This window comes from Streptopelia decaocto, assembly GCF_964273445.1.
Source record: "Streptopelia decaocto genome assembly, chromosome: 1".
In the NCBI taxonomy this organism is placed as follows: domain Eukaryota; kingdom Metazoa; phylum Chordata; class Aves; order Columbiformes; family Columbidae; genus Streptopelia; species Streptopelia decaocto.
In genome coordinates, this window is record NC_138663.1 from 186,500,735 (window position 1) to 186,521,822 (window position 21,088).

The following is a 21,088-nucleotide window of genomic DNA, read 5'->3' on the forward strand; positions in this document are numbered from 1 at the left end:
TTAGAATGAGAATAATGTTGACAACACACTGATGTTCACAAAATCACAGAATCACAAAATGTTAGGGATTGGAAGGCACCTCAGAAGATCATTCAGTCCAGTCCCCCTGCCGGAGCAGGAACACCTAGATGAGGTCACACAGGAATGTGCCCAGGAGTGTTTTGAATGTCTCCAGAATAGGAGACTCCACAGCCCCCCTGGGCAGCCTGTTCCAGTGTTCTGTCACCCTTACTGAGAAAAAGTTTCTTCTCAAATTTAAGTGGAACCTCTTGTGTTCCGGTTTGAACCCATTACCACATGTTTTACCATTGGTTGTCACTGAGAAGAGCCTGGCTCCATCCTTGTGACACTCACTTTTTATATATTGGTAAACGTTAACAAGGTCACCCTTCAATCTCCTCTTCTCCAAGCTAAAGAGACCCAGCTCCCTCAGTCTTCCCTCATACGGGAGATGTTCCACTCCCTTCATCATCTTTGTGGCTGTTGTAGTTGTTGCTGAGTAGTTGAGGACTTTTCAGCTTCTCATGTGGTGCCAGGTACAGAAGAAGCTGGGAGGGGACAGAGCCAGGACAGCTGGTGCAAATGGGCACAGGGATATTCCATACCATGTGACATCATGCTCACTATATGTTTTAGGGGAAGCTGGCCTGGGAAACTGCTGCTCAGGGATGATCTGAGCATCAGTCACCAGGTGGTAAGTGATCATATGATGCATCACTTGTTTTGTATATCCTTTTATCATTATCATTGTTATTTTCTCTTCCTTTGCTGTCCTATTATACTGTCTTTATCTCAACCCAGGAGATTTTTTTTGTTTCCATTCTCCCTCTCATCTCACTGTGGGGGAAAAGAGCAAGCAGCTGTGTGGTGCTCAGCTGCCAGCTGGGGTTAAACCACAATATGAATAAAATCCAAGTTTGCAAGACTAGAGGGGACAATACATTAAAACTACTTCATAAATAGCAAACCCAGTAATTGCCTTAAGAGGAAATGGGCTAATATAATGCATTTATTAAACACAGTGAGCATGGCTGAGTACAGTGTTTGATTTTGTCTAGCAGTAGAAGCTCACCCTGAAAAATATTTTTATCTGTACTTTAAAAGATATTTCCTTCTTATTTCCACACCTGTAATTATAATTTCCAGAAATTGGCAGCTGACTGCATTTTTCTTTTGAATAAATTCATTTCACCTAACTGGTCTCTACCCCCTCATTTACCTGCTCTAAGCAACTAAAAGGATAGGATTAAATCATCAGCTGAAATTTTTCTTTAAGTGTGAACAATGAAAATTCAGGACTGGTCTTGCTTGTTTTAGAAACTTTACACACAGACTGCTTGCAAACATAAGAAAGCTGGGGATTTTAATTTTTTTATATATCTGGCAAGGTATTATAAGAACTAATTTTATCTCAATCAATGAATAAAATATCATTTTCACATGTAACATGATTGATGATTGAAAAGTGACTCAAGTTTTTTTACTATGTGGCCTTCGAATTACAGGGTTTTTGAAGAAAGGTGTTCTTCAGACAGTGAGGTCTTAAGTGTCACTGCTTTTTGAAGAACACACTGACAAGTGCTTAGGATAGTTTAAGAGACTTCTCTGAAACCAGCAGCTTTTATTCAAATCCCGTTGCAGGTGCACACGATTGGAATGGCAAACAAGTAAAAGTAAACACCATCCTGACACAGAGGATATTAAACATACTAGTGTAAGTGGATGAATAATCTTCCTTAGGATTCCTCACTCATTAGATCATGGGCAACATATTCTGTTCTTAATTTTTGTATTCCTGAGTATTTAACAGTAGATTCAACAATAATAATGAAATAAATAACTCACAAGGTCAGGGTAATGCATTTATCTTTTTCAGCAAAGGACAGCTTGTATAGCTGAGTAAATTGTTTCCTTTGTACATACACATTCCGAAATTCAGATGCTTTTCAAAAGAAATCCACAGAGTTGTGAGTGATAGTATCATGTTTTCCCTGGTAATAATTCGTAATATGTCCCAGTTTTATTTACCTTGTCTTTGAAATTGTTTCAGTACCTCTGACAAGATACCCAAATATATATATAGAAAACCCCCTTTGCTTTGCAATTACAAATTACAATAATACTACTTTCCTGTTCTTAAGATTACGTGAGTACACTATTTACTCCTAAAATAGTTGCCATCTGTTTGGAAAAAAATTACAGGAATGTTGCTGGAGTCTGCACTTTGTGTGTCTGACCACTAAATGGTAGTGTTGTATTGCAGCTGAAACAGGAAAATACATGAATATGGCAGAGAAAAAAATTAATTCAGATGTAGTTGAATTCTGCTGTCGAAGTCTCAACTGTTTTTCTATTGGCCCATTAATTGTATCTTCTGCTGTTAAATTTGCCTCAGTGTTTGGTTGTACTGAAAAGTCATCCTCTGTTTAATGCTAATTTATTTAAAATGTGTGAGGAGGTTTTTTTTTTCCCTTTCTGTCCCTTTACAAGCTTTGTTCTGCTGTTTGAAATGTCTGTCACAAGCGTGCTGATCTGTTGTGCAATTGCTGTGGGATTAACAGGAGTGTATTTTATGGTGACTAGCAGGATTCGGTTTCCTTCAATGCAAAAGAAGACTGTAGTTGATGTAGCCAAGAGACTCACTATTTAGGAGAAATGTTTAGTTGGATCATGTATTCGACTTTTATAATCAAGACTGTCTGGGCTCCAGGGCTGCAAAGTTATCTCCCTTTTAATTGTGGTGTAGGAATATGCACTGTGTATTTGACAGGGAAAAAGAATGCTTGGGAAGCACTTGTGACAGATGGACACCCCACTTCTTAATCCAGCTGGACTTCTGAACCTGAGGGTTCGCTTTCCTGTTTCTTTGCCAAAAAGATTGCTGAAAAATTGCTGTGGTCCTTGAATTACCTGTAAGTGTGCTTTTCTGCTTACTTGCCTGCATAATCTATCCATAATTTATCTTTTGCATTATTAACACAAAACAAAAATATTTATATTTAATTAGAATATTAATTTAAATATAATGATAAATTATATTATGAATAATAATACAGGGGTTTTTTGAGATAAGACCTGTGGTGTTGGCTTTCCCTGGATTTGGGAGTAGTTCTGACTAGTACCGCAGTGTACAGATACCTGGCTAGCTGCTGCTTCCAGTAGGTGTTACTGAGCAGAGCTGCTGGGGGAAGAGAGCATCCCTCTGTCCTTCCTTAGTACCAACACAAGCGGCAATAATAATGTCTGATCCCACTTTCTATGTCACCCTGGACCAGACAGTAGAGGACATACAGCCGCTTTTGCTTTGCTTTATGCTCTAGCAGTCTCTTGTCTGCCAAGAAAATGCTATGGGTCGCCTGCTGGACCACAAAACAATAGTATACAGCTGTGATTCAGAACTTGGAGCAAATGTCCATCTTTTTGTTGACACTATGGGGGGCAGGTTGGATCAAAGATTATGTGACCTGTTATACGCAAGTCATTGCTTGTTTGTTACTGTTTGAGATTTGCTGCACACTTCATAGTAGTTTAAGGAGTAAACAATGCCACAAGGTGTTTCCAGTCAAAACATAGGATATACCTGGCTGGAAATGCAAATTCTTGTTTTGTAGAAAATGCCACACAATAAAAATTTTGAAGCCTCAAAAGAAGCAGAGTTAAAACTTACTATTCAGAATTTTTAAATTAGTTTTAGTCCTGGGATATTGCTTTGGAATTGAACAAGTTATGGGACCTTGACTATGAGTACCCATATAAAGAAGTGCTAGTGTGATGTTCTTACTGTGATGCTCTCCTTCATCAGTTCATCTCCTGTAATCTCTTCAGATGATAGCAAAATCTCTGCAGCACACAAACCTTGGATTCTGACTAAGTAATGGCATCTGTCAATAACTTAGGGAAGTGAAGTGCCCAAAAAGGAAGATGAGTCAGTTTGTGGATTGTTAAATCCATACTGGCAATCAAATAAACATAAAACATAAAGATAAAATACATAAAGCATGATGAAAAGTTATTGCTTGCTATGCAAACTGTACAGATCCAGGTTTCCCTGATGTAAATTGTGTATGATAGTCACTCTCAAAACAGATGTAGCAGAAATAAAAGAGTTTCTGAAGAAACTACTGAGAGCTGTGTTTTTCTGTAGGTAGCGTGAACCTGCAATGCATTCCAGTTTTGCAAGGGCAAAAGCTATTGCTTCAATAATCTTCAACCATTAGAGGGTGGGTGAAGGTGTTTGTTCACCTCACATCTGATAACTGTAAGATCTGAAATGCTCCTCTAAAATGCCTACTCTTAGTTGCTTTGGATGTACTGAATGCTAAAGAGCAGGAGCTGAATAGTTAAAGAGATACATTGAATTAAGGTTTCAGTAATAGTAACAAAGTATTTGAGACACCTTTTATATAGGGAGCGAAGGAGAAAAGTAATATCTTCAATTTCAGCTGTAAAGAAAAAGAGGAACTCACTAAGATTATGGACTTGGGAAGCCAGTAGTTTTACAGCTTATATTGTAGGCTCTGAGGTTGAAAATGTAGAAAGTGTAGACTTTCCTGATGACTGTAATCAAGGACATAGTACAGAATAAGAGAAAGGAGCCAAAGAAATCATAGATTGGATAGAGTGGATTGAAACTGCAATGAAATGCACTGATTGCAGTCTTTGCAGCAGAAGAATAACTAAATATTGTACTATGAAAACCAGAAGGGAGATTTCCACAGAAATTATGTGGCTCTGATAAACTGGAGTTAAATTAAGAATGAGGAAAAAGCATTTCAGAAAGAGGCTGCTGTTGACTTTGCAAATACTATCCTTAGTGGAGTGATGAAGAGATTGTAAAGAGCCACAACTTAATGCCTGTCATGCTCTTTAGAGGGTGCTGAAGAGGAGGGTGTGGGAGGAGAATTACGAGGGGTAATGGCTTTAAACTGAAAGAGCATAGTTCTAGATTAGGTGCAAGGAAGCAGTTATTCACCATGAGGGTGGCAAGGCACCAGAAAAGGCTGTCCAGACAAGTTGTGGATGCCCTATCCCTGGAAGTGTTCAAGGTCAGGTTGGATGAGGCTTTTAGCAAGCTGGTCTATGTGTCAAGTTCACAGATGACACAAAATTGGGAGGAGCTGTTGACACTGTCCAGGGCAGAGAGGCCCTGCAGAGGGATCTGGACAAAGTGGAGAACTGGGCGATGACCAACTGCATGAAGTTCAACAAGGGCAAGTGCCAGATTTTGCCGGGCAGGGAGGTGATTGTCCCGCTTTGCTCTGCACTGGTGCGGCCTCACCTGGACCACTGTGTGCAGTTCTGGGTAACTCAGGATAAAAAAGATATTAAGCTGCTAGAGAGTGTCCAGAACTTGGTGAGGAGTTTGAAGGGGAAGCCATTTGAGGAGTGGCTAAAGTCACTTGGTATGTTCAGCCTGGAGAAGAGGAGACTGAGGGGAGACCTCATGGTGACTACAGCTTCCTCACAAGGGTAAGAGGAGAGACAGGCGCGGATCTCTTCTCTCTGGTGACCAATGACAGAACCCGAGGGAATGGCAGGAAGATGTGCCAGGGAGGTTTAGGTTGGACATTAGGAAAAGGTTCTTCACGCAGAGGGTGGTGGAGCACTGGAACAGGCTCCTCTGGGAGGTATCACAGCACCCAACCCTGACAGTGTTCAAGAAGAGACTGGATAACGCCCTCAGACACATGGTGTGAACTGTGGGGTTGTCATGTGCAGGGACAGGAGTTGGACTCGATGATCCTTGTGGGTCCCTTCCAACTCAGCACATTCTAGGATTCTGTGGAAGGTATCACTGGCCATAGCAGGGGGTGGAAATAGATGATCTTTAAGGTCCCTTACAAGCATTCTATGATTCTGTGATTGTGAAGGTAATGGCACAACTGCAAAACCTGAATCTTCATTTAGACTAATTTTCTTCTAAGCGTGACATCATTTAGTGCAAGACAGAAAAACAAAATGGAGGATACTAAAGTATAGTGTGGAAAGTCTTCCTTGTCCTTATGAAAAACCCTTACTGAGCAAGATAGAAATATGTTCAGACAGAAAAACAGGTAGTTCATTCTTAGTAGTTTTTTAGCCAAGTCTTACCAGGATAAAGATCATAAAAGCCAAGTTGTGTGTAGCACAGAATGGATGCCGAGAAACACACAAATCGTCGAAGTAGGCTGATACTACATCTTCAACAATTAAATGAATAGAGCAACAGGTAGTTGAGGAGGAAGGTGTGGGGTGGGCCAAGAATGGCTTCCCTGGGCATGAGGACACCGGCTTGCTTTCCATCCGCTCCTTTGAGACAGCATGACAGCAAACTATTTCTGCTGAGTTTGAATACAAAACTTAGTGTTTCTGACTTTGATGATCCCTTGTATTATCTAATTTGGGAGGACACACATGCTGTTTCAGAGGCATTGATCTGCAATGTGGCCTCACAAGCCAGCTGCTAAAGACAATGTTGCTGTGTAGCTTCAGCCAGCTTCAACCCCTACGGTAACATCTCCTCTTCATTTACAGAGGGCACTCTTGTAATAAGAATCTCATGATAAAATGCTCTCCTTCACTGAAAAGCTGTCACAGCTTGATGATGCAGTTGTCACCATGGAGATTTCACTCCAACAGAACAGAACGAATTCAGAGCCGTTCATCTTCAGGAATGTGTAGCAGATACCTCACAGTGCCTTCAGCTAAGCCACCATCTGAGGAGGGATCTTTGAGCAGAAGCTGAGAGAGGAAGTACATATATGCTGATGATAAATTATATTTTTTGTAGATTCCTGGATCTCAAGAAGTGGTATGTGTGTAGCAACAGATAAATGTGAAAGGGCATGAATAAAAGCCTCAGAGCCTGAGCCAACAGGAAGGGAAATAGACTTGCCTTAAACTTGAAGGAAATACTCAAATACTCTGTGAATTCCTGTTGATTCCTTTCCCTCAAAAAGGATATTTCTTGCTATTATCCTATAGTGCACACACAATGAGGCTGGCTGAGGTTGCTGGAAAAAAAAAATAAGGCTTGATATCAAATATTTTTAGAAACAATGAGTATTTTTCTTTCCCCCTTCTGAAAGCCTTATTGATATGTTTGGATTTCTTGTTTCACAGCAATGACCTAAGGAGCAATTACACCAGTATGGAATGATTAATGTCTGAGTTTCCTGAAGCCAAGAAATCCCTCTGAATAAGTAACGGTTGTTTTACAGGTCTTTCTGCTCAGAGAAGCTCTACACAGTAAAGAATATATTACACAACTGAACAAAGCATTGGGAAAGCAAGTCTGAGAAGCAGCCCTATACTGGCTGGGAGATAAATGTAGTAATGTAGCAGGTCTGTTCTGTTCCTGTAATTCTGCTAGGATTATGAAGTTAACCAAGGCTGTGTTAATAACTATACAAACATACTGTGTGGATTTATAAGCTCTCAGGAAAATCCATAGCTGTCACTACTGACTGCCAGCAGTAGATGTTGCTGAAAACAGTTTAGGATCTAGTTTGAGATGTTCCTCCATGAAGACAAAGAGTGGGGAAGTGGATAAAATTAAGTGCTGCACAGGTGGTAGTTAGTGGAAAATATAGTTTGGTTAAGGAGCAAAACAGAGGGAAGACATCAATAAAGATATAAACAATGAGGCACTTTGTTTTATTGGAAAAATCAGTCAGAGGGGAAAAAAATGAGAAAAAAGGTAGAACGGAGTATAGTGAACTCCTTCAACATATGAAGTATTAAAGAGACCTGCCTAGGAACTAAACATTGAGGCTGAGTGAATCAAAAGTAGCAGGAAAATGAAAAACAGCTCCATAATAAAACTCATAAAACCTGACACAAAATTAATGAGTCAGAGTCCTAAAATCATGAGTCATTTGAATACTGAGGTTATTCCAAGCATAAAGTTTTTTTGTAATGTCTTTTTCACCATCAGGGAAATGATAATCAAACTCGCCATGAGATTGTTTCATATTCAAATAGGCTACTTCAAAATAGCTTTAAAACTTCCCAGCTGGCTGGTACAAGATGAGGTCTGGAGAGCATTTGCCATCCACTCTCTGCCTGTCCCCTCCTTTGGGATACTCTTTCCACACCAGCTTGGTTATGTCCCTCTGCATGCACTGCTGCCTTGTGGCTTTCTTCCTTCCTTTACACCTTAAGTATTCCTTTTGCCATCCTCCATTTCCCTTTTTTTTTTTCAGAAAACCCCTTTACCCACTTTTCATTTCAAATCTCCTTAGATTCTTCTGCATCTTTTTGTTTCACCACCTCATTTCTTTGTCCTTGGTTTTCTTTCCAGCTCTCCAACAGTCATGGTGCCTGAGGGTATCCCATCTTGAGGTTTTCTCATTGCTCATCCAAAATAGCTTTCAGCTTTGAGTCTAATTAAGTTGTTGTTATTAAAAGAAGACAAGCCGTACACCTCCCTCTTGCTTTTTTGCCAAAGAACCCAGCATTAAGATAACTGTAACAAACCAGAGAGTTAGAAATGCTGGTGGTGGTGGTGTACTGTGCTGGTTGGCACTGTGAGCTATTCCTGAATGAAGAGGAAAATTTGAGTTTCTGATTCTTATTTATTTAAAAATGTCAGTGTTGTTGTTAACTTGACGTGGTCAACTTTAAAACAATAGGAGAGTATTTGATTTGCTGTGACTGGCAAATGCAAAGAATTTTTTTTTTTAGTTTTGTGTGTTTTTGTTTTAAAACATTAATTCAAAAAGGTCCCTGACCCCACTATAGCCAGAATACAGCAATTACAAAGGTGATTTAATCTGTAGCTTTCATTTCTTGCTTCTAGGGAAAGCACTGATTCAATCCCTCTTTCCATTCCTCCCTTCTTCCTTCACTCCCTCTTCTCCCTCTCCCCCTCTTCCCCTCTGCCTTTCCCTCTCTTTTCCCTCTGTTTCTCTTTCCTTCTTTCCCTCCCTCTGCACCTCCTCCACACCACTCTGACTGCTCTTTCTTGCTTGAGGTGAGAGAATAAAACCAGGCAATGGCTCTACAAGTTGCTATACTTATTCTCGGGTCATCTGTGCTCCAAAATGTAAAGCATAATTTCTCACATCTTTTGTAGATGACCAGCTTCAAAGAGAAGACTATTAAGACCTTAAGTGTTTCATGCCAGTTCAGGAAAATAAAAGGCTCCACAGTAGTTTGGTGATTTCTCGTTGGTTCAAGGTACCTGCCTGTATTAAAAAAAAAAAAAAAAAAAAAAGGAAGAAAGAAAAGTGAAGGTAGTTTTTAATAAGCCCGTATATCTGTGCTACGGTGTACGGTGCAAAGCCAGCCTGAAGCTGGGTTGGAAGCCCATCTTGCTGCTCTGTTCTCCTCCTGGCACAGCTGAGCCGCTCTCCTGCACACCCACCAGTAGCTGTGCCTAGCCTGGCTGGGTCCCTGGGTCCCTCCTGGGCTTCCAGCAAAAACACCAACCCAGTGTCTGACATATGAGATGATTTGGGGTTCTTCCTAGGCAGGCATCCATGTCTGCCACTGGAAGGGCATGTGGGATTCTGAAGTTGTTTCTAGGACAAGGATTTGGGGCGTGGGATTGAGGCTGTGCAACTTGCTCAGGTGAGTTTTGGCATGACAAATTCTTCTGCCTCTCCTCTGGTTTGCGTCAGGTATATACACGACAGCTAGTCTTTTTTGTATGACTTGTATATTGCTTGAAGCCTTTACTAATGATTGATTTGCTGCTGCTTGTTGTCTGTCTCGCCCCCCATGCAAAGGATTGTAATGCCTGAGACTCTCTGGCATCTGATAATGTTACTGTTATTTATTCATTCCCCTGCAGAGTGTAAGAGACACCATTAACTTTAAATATCACATATTTGCCAGAAAGTGTTTGTTTGCAAGTTTCACAGTATATTTAATACCAGGTGTGTGCTAGAAAATATTTATTTTTTCAGTTTCTTTTTACTTAAGGTAATATTTGACTGCTCTTTCATAGACTTTGTTTCCTCCACTGTGAGAAATATCCTGGTGGAATATGAAAGATAAAAACTTCTTTTGTGAAAGATGAATTCTGTGACTTGAAAGCAACAAAAATGTTCAGGGAAGCTTTTGTAAATCACTATTTTAAAATTTGACTAATTTTAAAGCTGGTCACGTGCAACAGAGCACAATGACCTCTTAAGCACTGGCACAGTCCAGTATGGGTGGTACAAATCCTTGATCTTCTAAACCGTAACTTTTGAGGAGCTGTGTTCTCCAGAAGTGAAAATGGGTAATAAAAAGCAGGTCCTGTTGCTTAGCTGATGACTACACTTGGAAAAAAAAGTGCTCGACAATTTCTTGCCGAAAAAGCCTGGAAGAGGGTGCTGTGTATTTGTGAGAAGCCTTTTGAGAAGACCTATTAGTGGAACCTCTGAGGAGCGTGAGCTGGGGACCAGAGCAGGCCAGGAATGCTGAGACAGAAAGGGTGGAAAATCAGACAGAGGAGAATGCAGACAATGAAGGACATGTCAAGGCTTCCAATATATAAGATAAAAAGATACTGGAAGCCTGAAGAGAAGTTATTCCAGAGACGGATGGGTTTGGAGGGAACTGATGCTCTTGCTATGAGCTTTCTAGGAGCTAGAATTGTAATTCCCAAATTAATAAAATCTCAGGCAGCAAGAAAACCTGTAAGAAATGTATGCAGTGTTACATACACAGTAGGAAACTGAAAGCACGGAGAAAAGAGGTGAGCCTAACACTTTAAATTATAAGTCTAAAGTTTAATAAAAAACAAGGATGTCTAAGTACCAATTGTTTTTCTATTTTGCTAATCCTGTTTTCTTCCTGATGTGCATGTAAATTGCACTTATTGAACCTCAGATGCTTTAATTATTTGCATAACTGAGCTTGGTTAGATGTTGCTGCTGCCATTTTAATGTCTTGTTAGGGCGTGAATGAAACTTTCATAACTGGGCAGAACGGAGCATTTTGAATTTTATTAAATCCATACAATTTTTTTAATTCAAATATGAATTTAATTTTCATTCATGATTTTTGTCAAAATAGCTCAACTTTGTGCCTAGTGTCACTTAATATTTCTTCAGTTCTAATATTCTGCTTAGCATAAACACAAATGTAAAGGTTATCACTCCCCAGAAGAGTGGCAAACTTGGGAGGCACACAAGAAATCACAGGATTTGTAATGTCATTCTGCAAATTAGTAGTTTTGTGCATGCTGTGGGAGAGGTGGTAATTTCAGAGGAACTTGACTGAAGGGATGTTTGAAGCTTTGTGGGAGTATGGAGTGGGAAGATAGGCAGGGTATGTCTTGTGGACAAAAAAAAAAGATGGGAAGTTACTGAGTGCATATAAAGGTTGCTGAGGCTGATGCACTACTAGAACATAAACTGAGTAGGAATATGGTAAAAAGCTTCATCAAATATTTACTTTTTGATGTTCGTGTTCAGGTACTGTGTGGTGGTAAGATGACAACGTTGATAGGAATAAGGTTGTGGTGGAGCTGAATTTAAAGTTATGTGCATCGCTTAAGGAAAGTGTCATTTTGGGACTACCTTTGTTTCTTTCGGGATTTTTGTTTCATTTAGTTCTTCTTTTGAGTTTCTCTCTCTCTTTTTTTTTTTTTTTTTTTTTTTTTTTTCCCAGCTGCTACTGCTCTACCTTTAAAATAGATTTAATGACAAATCTTCCTCTGCAAGCAAGTCACGACATGTACTACTATTTTTTTTTCCCTAAGATTTTCCTAGCATAGGGGCTCATAACTGTTGTAGATGCCAAAGCCTTCAGGTGTTTTTCCAGGAAGCATGACATGAATTTCACTACCCCTAGACATCAGTCACTGCAGGTTGGGGGAATGCTTGTTTTTATGTCAAAGTCTGGCAAAGTCTGTCTAATCTCATTAGCTAATTCTTTCACTTGTGTTTTTGTAGGCCTTAAATGCTGACTTCCCCCCCACCCCTGCTTTTTAGGAGGGGGTGGTCTGATTCAGCTGGGCTATTCTCAACTATTTTGTCAATTTTTAGAAATTCTTTTTGGGCTACTTTCCTGTCTGTATGGTGTTGACTTGAAACACTGTAAAATTATCTTGTTCAAACATGGGTGCACTATTTATTTGCAAAACATCATATATAAAAAAAGCAAACACAGCCTTTTTAAATTTTCTTGTGAATATGAAGCAGGAACAGAGCTTATAATATTGTTTACCAACTGACTTTTTTTTTTAAAGGTAGTCTTTTTTTTTAAAGGTTTTTTTTAAAGGTAGTCTGATACCTAACTTGTTTTTAAAATTTGTCAGAACTGCATCAATAAGACTAAAGTCAGATTTTTGGACAGTTACTGGTTTAAGAGCATTAGTAAAAATAAGTCATACAACTGGAAACATTAAACAGTTAAGTAGTGCCTCGTGAACTAAAAGCTGTTGTAAGGAAATCTTATATTTACACATGACATTACTGCAATGTAATCCCGACTATTCATATTTGGGACTAGAAAGGGATTATTCTTTTACTTGGTACTAGAAGAATCATTCCCAGCTCACCTGATTGCTCAGCTTGGTGCCTTTGAAGTGGCTTCTCATTGAATCTACTGGTGAAGATGATGGGTGACTGAGTTTCATTCCCTGTACAGGAGATTTTGCTGAAATAACTACATTTAATTCTACATACAAAGCTGTAGCCTCATTTCATGGTAATCAAAGGATAGAAATGTGGGCTCAAAAGCAAATTAATTATTTGTCAACTGCTGAATGGTACCTTGTGCATAAACAAAAGGCATTTACCTCATATCCCATTGATGCATCATGTAATAAATGTGACAGTTATGGCTTTTTGTCTTATCTTTCTCTTCCTGCAGTGTCCATAAAAGTGTTTCTCACTTGTAACAGGTGGTCAGAGAACAGCTTTGAAATTTATCTGGGGGTGAAGCCCTGTTGATTCCATTAAAAGTGAAGAATTTTCATGCAGATGGCGACAAGGAGGGATTTATTATTCTTCCCATTTTGATGATGAAGTATTTCATACAATGCCTTCCTTTCCTTTTTACTTGTAGGTGATGTGCCTTCAGGATTTCTTTGGCGATGATGACATTTTTATTGCATGTGGACCAGAAAAGTTCCGTTACCAGGATGATTTCTTGCTGGATGAAAGTGGTAAGAAGATGTATTTTTAAAATGCTTACAACCAAAGTAGAGGGCAAGTTTCCATATCATGCCAATCTGTATCACTTAAGTTGATTTCAGAAAGAGGATAAACAATTTTATTCTTTAAGTTCTGAATACTGAAAATAAGAGGTAACTGAAAGCAACAGTAAAGCTGCCAAGAGAAATATATCTGCCTATTCGGCATAAAACTTTACTTCAGCCTGAATTTCATATACTGTAGGAAATAGCAATGTCTTTGGTGGAATTCCTGCTTTGTAAGGTCTTTCTTAGTGCTTTGTCTGTATTTTCTCTTTGAATTTATTCTGCTTCTTTATCACAATCTTTCAAACTCAAAGTTCTGATGATTGAGATTTAGGTAATGCTTCACAAGTAGTATGATAAAGGAAGATAGATACAATTCTGTGTGGAAGATAAATGTGATCAACAAGTGCAAACAATGTCATCTTAGAAAATTCAGGGAGTTCTCTGTTTTCTCAGAGACTAATACAATAATGCAACCAGTGGATGTAATCCTCTAAGGAAAAGACATATTTGATTTGCAAATACCATTATTGTTACAAAAAATTTTCTTAATTTAAGAACCACAGTAGTAATTAAATAAACTATAAGCTTTGTGCATTTTGAAAAAAAAAAAAAAAAAAGGAGCTACATTTATATTGGGTTTGTTTTTGTTTAAAGCAAGACCCAGCACAGGTTTTGTTCCGCGTGCACTCTCTCAGTCCAGGATGTGTTTGAAATCCATTGCTATCAGCTCCTCTAATCTTTTTTCAAAATATCAAAGGTCTCAAAGAATAGCCGACTGAAAAATCAGTCAGAAAATAATTTCTTACAGTAGTAACTACTTCATAGTCATCATGCACGTGCTTGTTTGACTTCACCACTTCATCACTGGTTTTGATGCAAATATACATTCAGAATGAAAGATGATGCACTTGCATTTCCCTGACTAACCTGTAGAACTGGAGGGCTTCTTGATTTACCTGGATCCAGACAAATGCTCCATTAGCTGTTCAGGAGCAAGATTAGCCAGCTTGCATAGACTTTATGTTGTGAGCTTAGGGATGAGTCTGAAAAAGGAGGTGTCTTTGCTGCTGGGTCAGGCATTGACATTTTGTATCAGGCACAGACAGAAGCAAGCACACATTCTGCTTTCCTCTAGAGGACCTTGTAATATGGAAATAAAAATCAAATATTGCACCAGATTTGCTCTTTGCAATAAAGAAATTGCTGTAGTAGCCTCTAAGGTAAAATGTACTAACCATAAAAAAGTAACTGTAGCCATCTTCAGGACAGGAATTAGAAAGGTAAGGGGGACATATTTGGGCAGCAGGGAAGGTTCCCAGGTGGCCATGTGGCCATCACGGCTGTCCTTGCCTTTAGTGAGAAGAGAGCCAGGTAGTCAGCTTCATAGTCTGGATTCACTTGTGTCTCTTACCTGAGAGATGGCACAGGTGGCTGCCCCGTGTCTCCTCACACTGAACCCTGTGTCTGATTTTCCAGAGGTGACTTGGAGGAGAAATGCTGACAATAGATTTGTCTAAGTCCCTTTTCAAGTACATAGCTATTTTCTCGAGGTCTCATATCAAAGTACAGACATCACCTGACTCTGCCTAGTCTTTATTTCTCTGACATATTGTGATCTCTTTGAGTAAGCACTATTTTTCTCTGGAACTTTGGTGGGGGAAACCATATTATGCTGAACTGAAAAACCAAACCAAACCGAAAGACAAAACAACAACAGAAGACAAAAACAACAGCAAAACTTAAAATCTAGGCCAAAAATACAACTTTAGTTATTTGTTGTATTGTTTGCTTTTCTGTAATACCAGGTAAGGATTCAGTGAACATTGACTGTCTTGACTACAGGAGCAAAGAGCAGAAAATCAGACTCCAGACTACGTCTCTAATTCCTTTGTGAAGTATACATCAGCTTTGCTCTCTATTTTTGGGGAAGTTTGGTATCAGAAAACTTGTTTAGCTTGCTTGATATTAATAGCTGATGTACCAAGTGATATGGATCTAGTCAGCCTTCTCTGAGGTAGGAGCAAGATGTAGAGAGAGAATTTAAAAACGACTGAGCTTTTAGCTTGTTTTGCTTGGCAAATGAAGTTCGTGTGATCACACTGTGTATCTGTGTGTTCCTGATAGTTAATCTAAGAACATTAAAATTATTAGTAAATGCTATCAAACGGTGCGAGGCTTGGAAAGCCTGTCTGTGCTTCCCTGAAAAGCAGTTTGAAGCAACACTGTTCTGGTCTCTGTCACTATGTCCCTCCAGTGTTTCCCAGTTTCAGACAGATTATAATAGCAGTAAGGTGTTGTAGCTTAAGGAGTAAAGAAAAGCAAAATTTGAAAGTGGAAAAGAGAAGTAGAGAGAATATATACTTACAATCAGGGCTCTGGGCTTTTGGGAATTACTTATCAGGGTGGAACCCTTGTTCTGTGGTCTGGGTTCAGAGCTCCTGATGCTGAAGGGACGTAAGAGACAAATTTCTGGGATTGGAAAGCCCACCACCTGTACTGGGATTCATTTTAGCTAACATTAGGTATCAAGAGAGTAGGTACCTGCAGTTCAGCCAGTTCCAGTAGGTTTCTTTCCCAGTAAATAAAACTTAGACCTCTTGACAAGGTAGATGGTAGATGTTTGATTGGCTCAGTCGAAGGTGGATGTTTAGAACAGTTCATGTGAATTATCCTTCAGAAATTATTGGATGCTTTTGCAAAGGGATCTATATCCCTGATTTAGCTGTTCTTATCTACATTATATTTCTCTAAAGCTGTTGAAAAAACTTTTAGGATGAGATTAATTCCTCTCCATCAGAAAGGAAAAGTCCAAAGACTCATCGGTCTGCACTATTTCTAGTCATCTTTCTTTGTCCTGTTCCCATGATTTGGTCCTAACACAGGATAACACCTTGTAAAGGCCATGGGATCAGCAATTTAGAAAAACCAGTCTAGAAGTCAGTGAATCAATCTCTCTGTCTAAGTGTGGGATTAAAATTCCCCATTTCATTTCTGCCATACTTTTCTAATATGCCCCTTTAACACCTCTGATGAGGAGGAATCTGGAACCTTCTGTGCTGGTGCTGAACACTCCTTGGTGACCTTATTAATGTTTATAAATACACAAAGGGTGAGTGTCATGAGGATGGAGCCAGGCTCTTCTCGGTGACAAACAATGGTAGGACAAGGGGTAATGGGTTTAAGCTGGAACACAAGAGGTCCCACTTAACCTTGAGAAGAAACTTCTTCTCAGTGAGGGTAACGGAACACTGGAACAGGCTGCCCAGGGAGGTTGTGGAGTCTCCTACTCTGGAGACATTCAAAACCCACCTGGACGCCTTCCTGTGTAGCCTCATCTGGGTGTTCCTGCTCCGGCAGGGGGATTGGATGAGATGATCTTTCGAGGTCCCTTCCAATCCCTAACATACTGTGATTCTATGATTCTATGATGCTATTTTTCAGCCATCTTTTCAGCCACATTCCCTTGCTATAGATGAAATCCATTGCTACTTTTCTAATGTACTGTGAAAATGGGAAACAGATGATCCCTTTCTCTTTGAAAAATCTGTGGACTGCCATAAGCCTCCATCAATTTTATCTTCTTTAGGCTGAACAATGAGTTTAGCCTTTCATTGTTTTAACTTCAGACTCAAACCTGTCATTAAAAAGAGGGAGTGTCCTCCTTCTTTATATCATCTCCCTTCTTTGTTTTATGTCTTTCAGGAAGAGGCATTGCATATCCCCTTGGCAATCAGTTGAGAAAAGTCAGTTAATTAGGGCTCCATCAAAGAGCAAAACAAGCAGTCGGCACTATACATTGCAGTTTCATCTCTCTTCCTTGATGTGCAGATGGTTTTCATATTAAGCACACTGTTTATTGAATAAAATTCAGAACCAATAGATGACATCTCTGTCATAATTCCTAGCAATCATCTCCATATCTGACCTGGTTGGTGATACAATAGCGACACACACTTCCATCAGGAGAACTGCAAATGGGACTTGAAGATGCGTGGGAATAACCATAAAATTAAAAAGTAAATACTCTTTGTTTGTCAAGCACCAGTGGCAGTGCTATTTTCATAAAAAGATTTTTTGTGGGAAAAACAGGCAGGAAAACATTGCACTAATGAAGCTCACATTACATCAGCCAGCTTGTAAGAAGAAAGATTCCTCAGCACAGAATATGGCAGTGGCTGCTTCAGGCATTGTTAGTTTGCAGTTCTGGATGCTCTCCCAGAAATCCCAAGTTTTCCTTAACTGATGGTGGTTCAGTTTTCAAAGAAGAGAAGTCATCAGAGGATGGTTGTCTATAGCCCTCAGCTGCTTGTTGGTAGAGATTAGGGTTTAAGGGCCACACTCACAAAAAATACTTGCAATCAGCTATTATTTAGGCACCTAACTAGGATTTGGCAATGTAAGTAATTCATGGGATTGGCCCTAAATGAGAACATCTCCTTGGCTTGCACAGATACTTCTTTCTAAGTACTATAAAACATGAGAGTTTTTGAGGCTGCAACTATCAGACTTATTTTTTTTTTAAATTAAATTATTTTTATATTTAGTTAATGTTGGCTGAGTGCTTTGGAAGCTTAAGGATGATGGACTTCATCACATACTGAGATGCATCATGTAAAAAGGCTGCAATCTCAGTTGACCAAAGCCAGTTTCTGCCTCCAAGCAGAGCGTAACCAACATAGAATGTCTGGATGTGAAACAACTGCAGATAGCTTGTCAAGAGCACATATTACTGTTGTGGAAACAATGATGAGAATGACTCTCTTCTAGGGGGAAATTAAGACTGGAATCTTTGAAACCTAATTTCACTTTGACTTTACTGGCCTGTGTTAGTCCTCAGCTCAGCATCTCTGTGCCAACAGTATTACTGCTTCCTCTTGCCAGCAGCAGACAACGTGCCAGGAAAATCTGAGTCCTGTGGTGTCCGCACACGTGCGTGTGTGCATGGAGCCATGCACACGCCTCTGATTCAGTAACCGCGGTTAGGGTCAGGAGTATCATGTTTGTTCCTGTTAATAACTGTCAGGTTTCTGTAACCTCGATTACTCTGTCCTTCCTAAAAGAGGGAGGAAGGGGAAATCAGTTATAGTCTTCATCTGCTCTGATTTATAGGACAGAGACTGATGTGTTAAGCAGCTTTTGGCTGGACGTAGGAGTGGAGAGCATGCTGGCTGACTTACCCTGCCCTCATCAAAAACTCGTGCTTTGGCATTTGGAAAGTAATGGTGGGTTCTGGGGACTTTGAGATATAACTTTGCTTTCAACAGAGGCATAAATATAAAGTGTTCCAGTGCAGTGTGATATTTTCAAATGTCAACAACTGATGGGCCTTGGAGACAGTTATTCTGTGTATGAGGCAGAAACAAACGCAGGCAGGAGGGACCAGTCCTCTGGCTGTGCGTACCGTTCAGACTAACTGTTCAGAAAGGGCAGAAGGAAAGAAGCTGTTTTTCCTGTGGATTTGCATCTAGTGCCCACTTTACTTTCCTACTCCAAGACCTCTGGTTTCACCTCCACCCTCTCATTTTGCCCTAGACCCTTGCACAACACCCTCTGCTCCCTCCCTTTTGGCACGCCGCTGCTTGTCCTTGTTCCCTTCCTCACAGTAAGGGCAAGTTAATGACATCTCTCTTTTATCCAGCAGTGTGACAGTTCCACAACTTCACCAAAACCAATGGGAATATCCCATCCCAGAGGCCACCTGTGTCCAGCCGGGCCAGAAGTGCCTCCTTCCTTCTCTCCCTCCCCATCTCCATCCCTTGGCTGTGCACCAGACCCGGCTCTGGCTGCGGGGTAGAACTCAGCCATGCGGTACCTTGTGAGGGACTCGCTTCTTTCTGTTGAGTTAAAGTCTTGAAAGAATGCTGATCCACAGTTAAATACTAAGAACAGGCTGTTAGCATGAACATCAGGTAGCTGTTAATAGAATATCGTGTGGCGTTCATTAAATACAATCTGTAGTAATGCTTGAGTTGAATGAGCTGTTCACATGAAAAGTGCTTTCACAGAATGTCTAGGTTTTTTTTCTACACAGGATTATTTTTTTTTTTTACATTGGTCTTTTTAAAAGATATGTTATTGATTATGTAAGCCCATTTCCTTATCTGTTGTCTGCAAGCTATTTGCTTTGATTATTCCCTATGCTGTCTCAGAGGTCTACTTATTGGAGACATTCCTTCTCACCTTTCTGCCTAAGCATCTCTAGAAGTGAATGTTTGGTCACTTAAATCATAAATCTTTGCACCCTGTGGCTGGCAGATTTATAGACATGAATGAGGACATTAGAGCTTTCAAGAAGATTATATATGTACTTTCCAGTCTAGATTTACACTGAAGTGTCTCTCTCTTCTTTCCCTTTCCCCATCTCCTTACCATACATTTGTGTATATTTGCATAGTTATCTCTTTTCACCAATATTGCTATGAAAACATTGCTTGTATATATAACCATTAATCGTGATCACTTAAAACGTATAAAACAGCCTCTCATCGAAACTAGCCAAACAGTAAGGCTGCAGTTGATGCTAATTCACTCTGCTCATTGAACCAAATGTTCTTCAATACGTTTTCTGCAGTATTTGCTTTCTTTGATGTCTGTTAAAAATAGTATGAATGAAACACCATCCAATAAATTAGAACTGGTGGAAATCCCCACTTCATTTGCATAGGAGTTTTGAGCGTGCATGTTTCTTCAATATTTTTCCATGGTAAAGTTGATTTTGGCTATAAAAATACTGAAAACTTTGGGTTCAAAAATATCAAGCATTTCTCAATAATATGTGCATATTACTTAAACTGCATTTTAATTGAAAATTTACAGTATAAACCTTCAACTTGTTTTAAATAAAGGAGAATTGTTATTAAGCATCATCATTATTATAATCTGAATGTACTAGAGGTTTTACTCATAAGAGGTGTTATTATGTAGCTGATAATAGAGCAGACAGAATGTGTTTATCAATTTTATATAGCTTGATATTTTTGCTCTTTCATTTGATTTTTGTGTTGTAATTTCTTGAACTGAGTCTTGCCCAGGGAGTGTTTCAGGGGAATTGGTTCAGGAGAAAAGATTTTTTCTTACAACACATTTGAAGCTAGCTTCCCAAACTATGAACATCTCAGTTGTATATCCAAATGCAGAGTGCAATTCAAATTTTTATGACAAGTTTTATAAACAAACTTTCTGTTCTGGGAAAGTAACACAGAAATTTGTAGTCATCACAGGGTAGATCTTAATATTTCAGTTCTTAATTTGACTGTCTTATATCTCTTCTTTCATGGAAGCTGCTTTATTTTACAGCCTTTGAGCCTAGTCCACAGTTGGTATAATAGTCCGTTTTAGCCCACAGGTTGAGCTTGAGCCTGTATGTTCAGTCTGTGTCCTCAGAAGATGGTAGCTTCCAAAATATCAGCTTATTTTTTGAGTTTTTTTAAAGGGAAACTTTTATTTTTTACTTTTCCAGTTCTAGGGATTATGGAAACAGCAGGCAGTAGCTGTATATTATAACCCCCTCCACCAAGTCTGTTAAGTAGTTTGGTGACAAACATAGAGGAGCTTAACATCAGAGATGTTTAGAAATCACCTTTTCCATATGTTTATCTTCGTACTTTTCCTCATCTTGTTAATTAGCTTGGTGAAATGGAGTGTACAGTGCTGGTTTTGACTAGTTTATTTGTATTTCAGTTTTTCACAGTTTGTAGATCCTTTCCAGTGCTAGAAACTGTTAGAATCTGTTGAATTTCTGAAAAATAGTCCTTTTGCAGGAGATCCTTTGGGTGAGCAACATAGCCTAATTTTCTCCAGTTGTTATGAGTTTGTATGAGACAGCTTTGAGATTAGTAGTTCTTGTAGCGTCAATGCTTTGTTATTTGGTCTGAGAACCTGAACGAACTGTGCCATCTGCTAAACCGTATTAGGATGTGCCCTGGAGACCTGCTTGTTTGTTGAGTTCTATCAGAGAGATTTTGTGTT

At 39.4% G+C, this 21,088-nt stretch overlaps 1 protein-coding gene across 1 annotated transcript in view; it reads left to right on the forward strand.

The window, feature by feature from the left end:
• The window catches only part of DCLK1 (doublecortin like kinase 1), a 238,754-nt gene that overhangs the window by 106,246 nt on the left and 111,420 nt on the right, over positions 1-21,088 (forward strand). Inside the window, exon 4 of the mRNA XM_082047893.1 lies at positions 12,985-13,084. Within this exon, the coding sequence (XP_081904019.1) occupies positions 12,985-13,084 (100 nt within the window). The remainder of the gene's footprint in view (positions 1-12,984; positions 13,085-21,088) is intronic.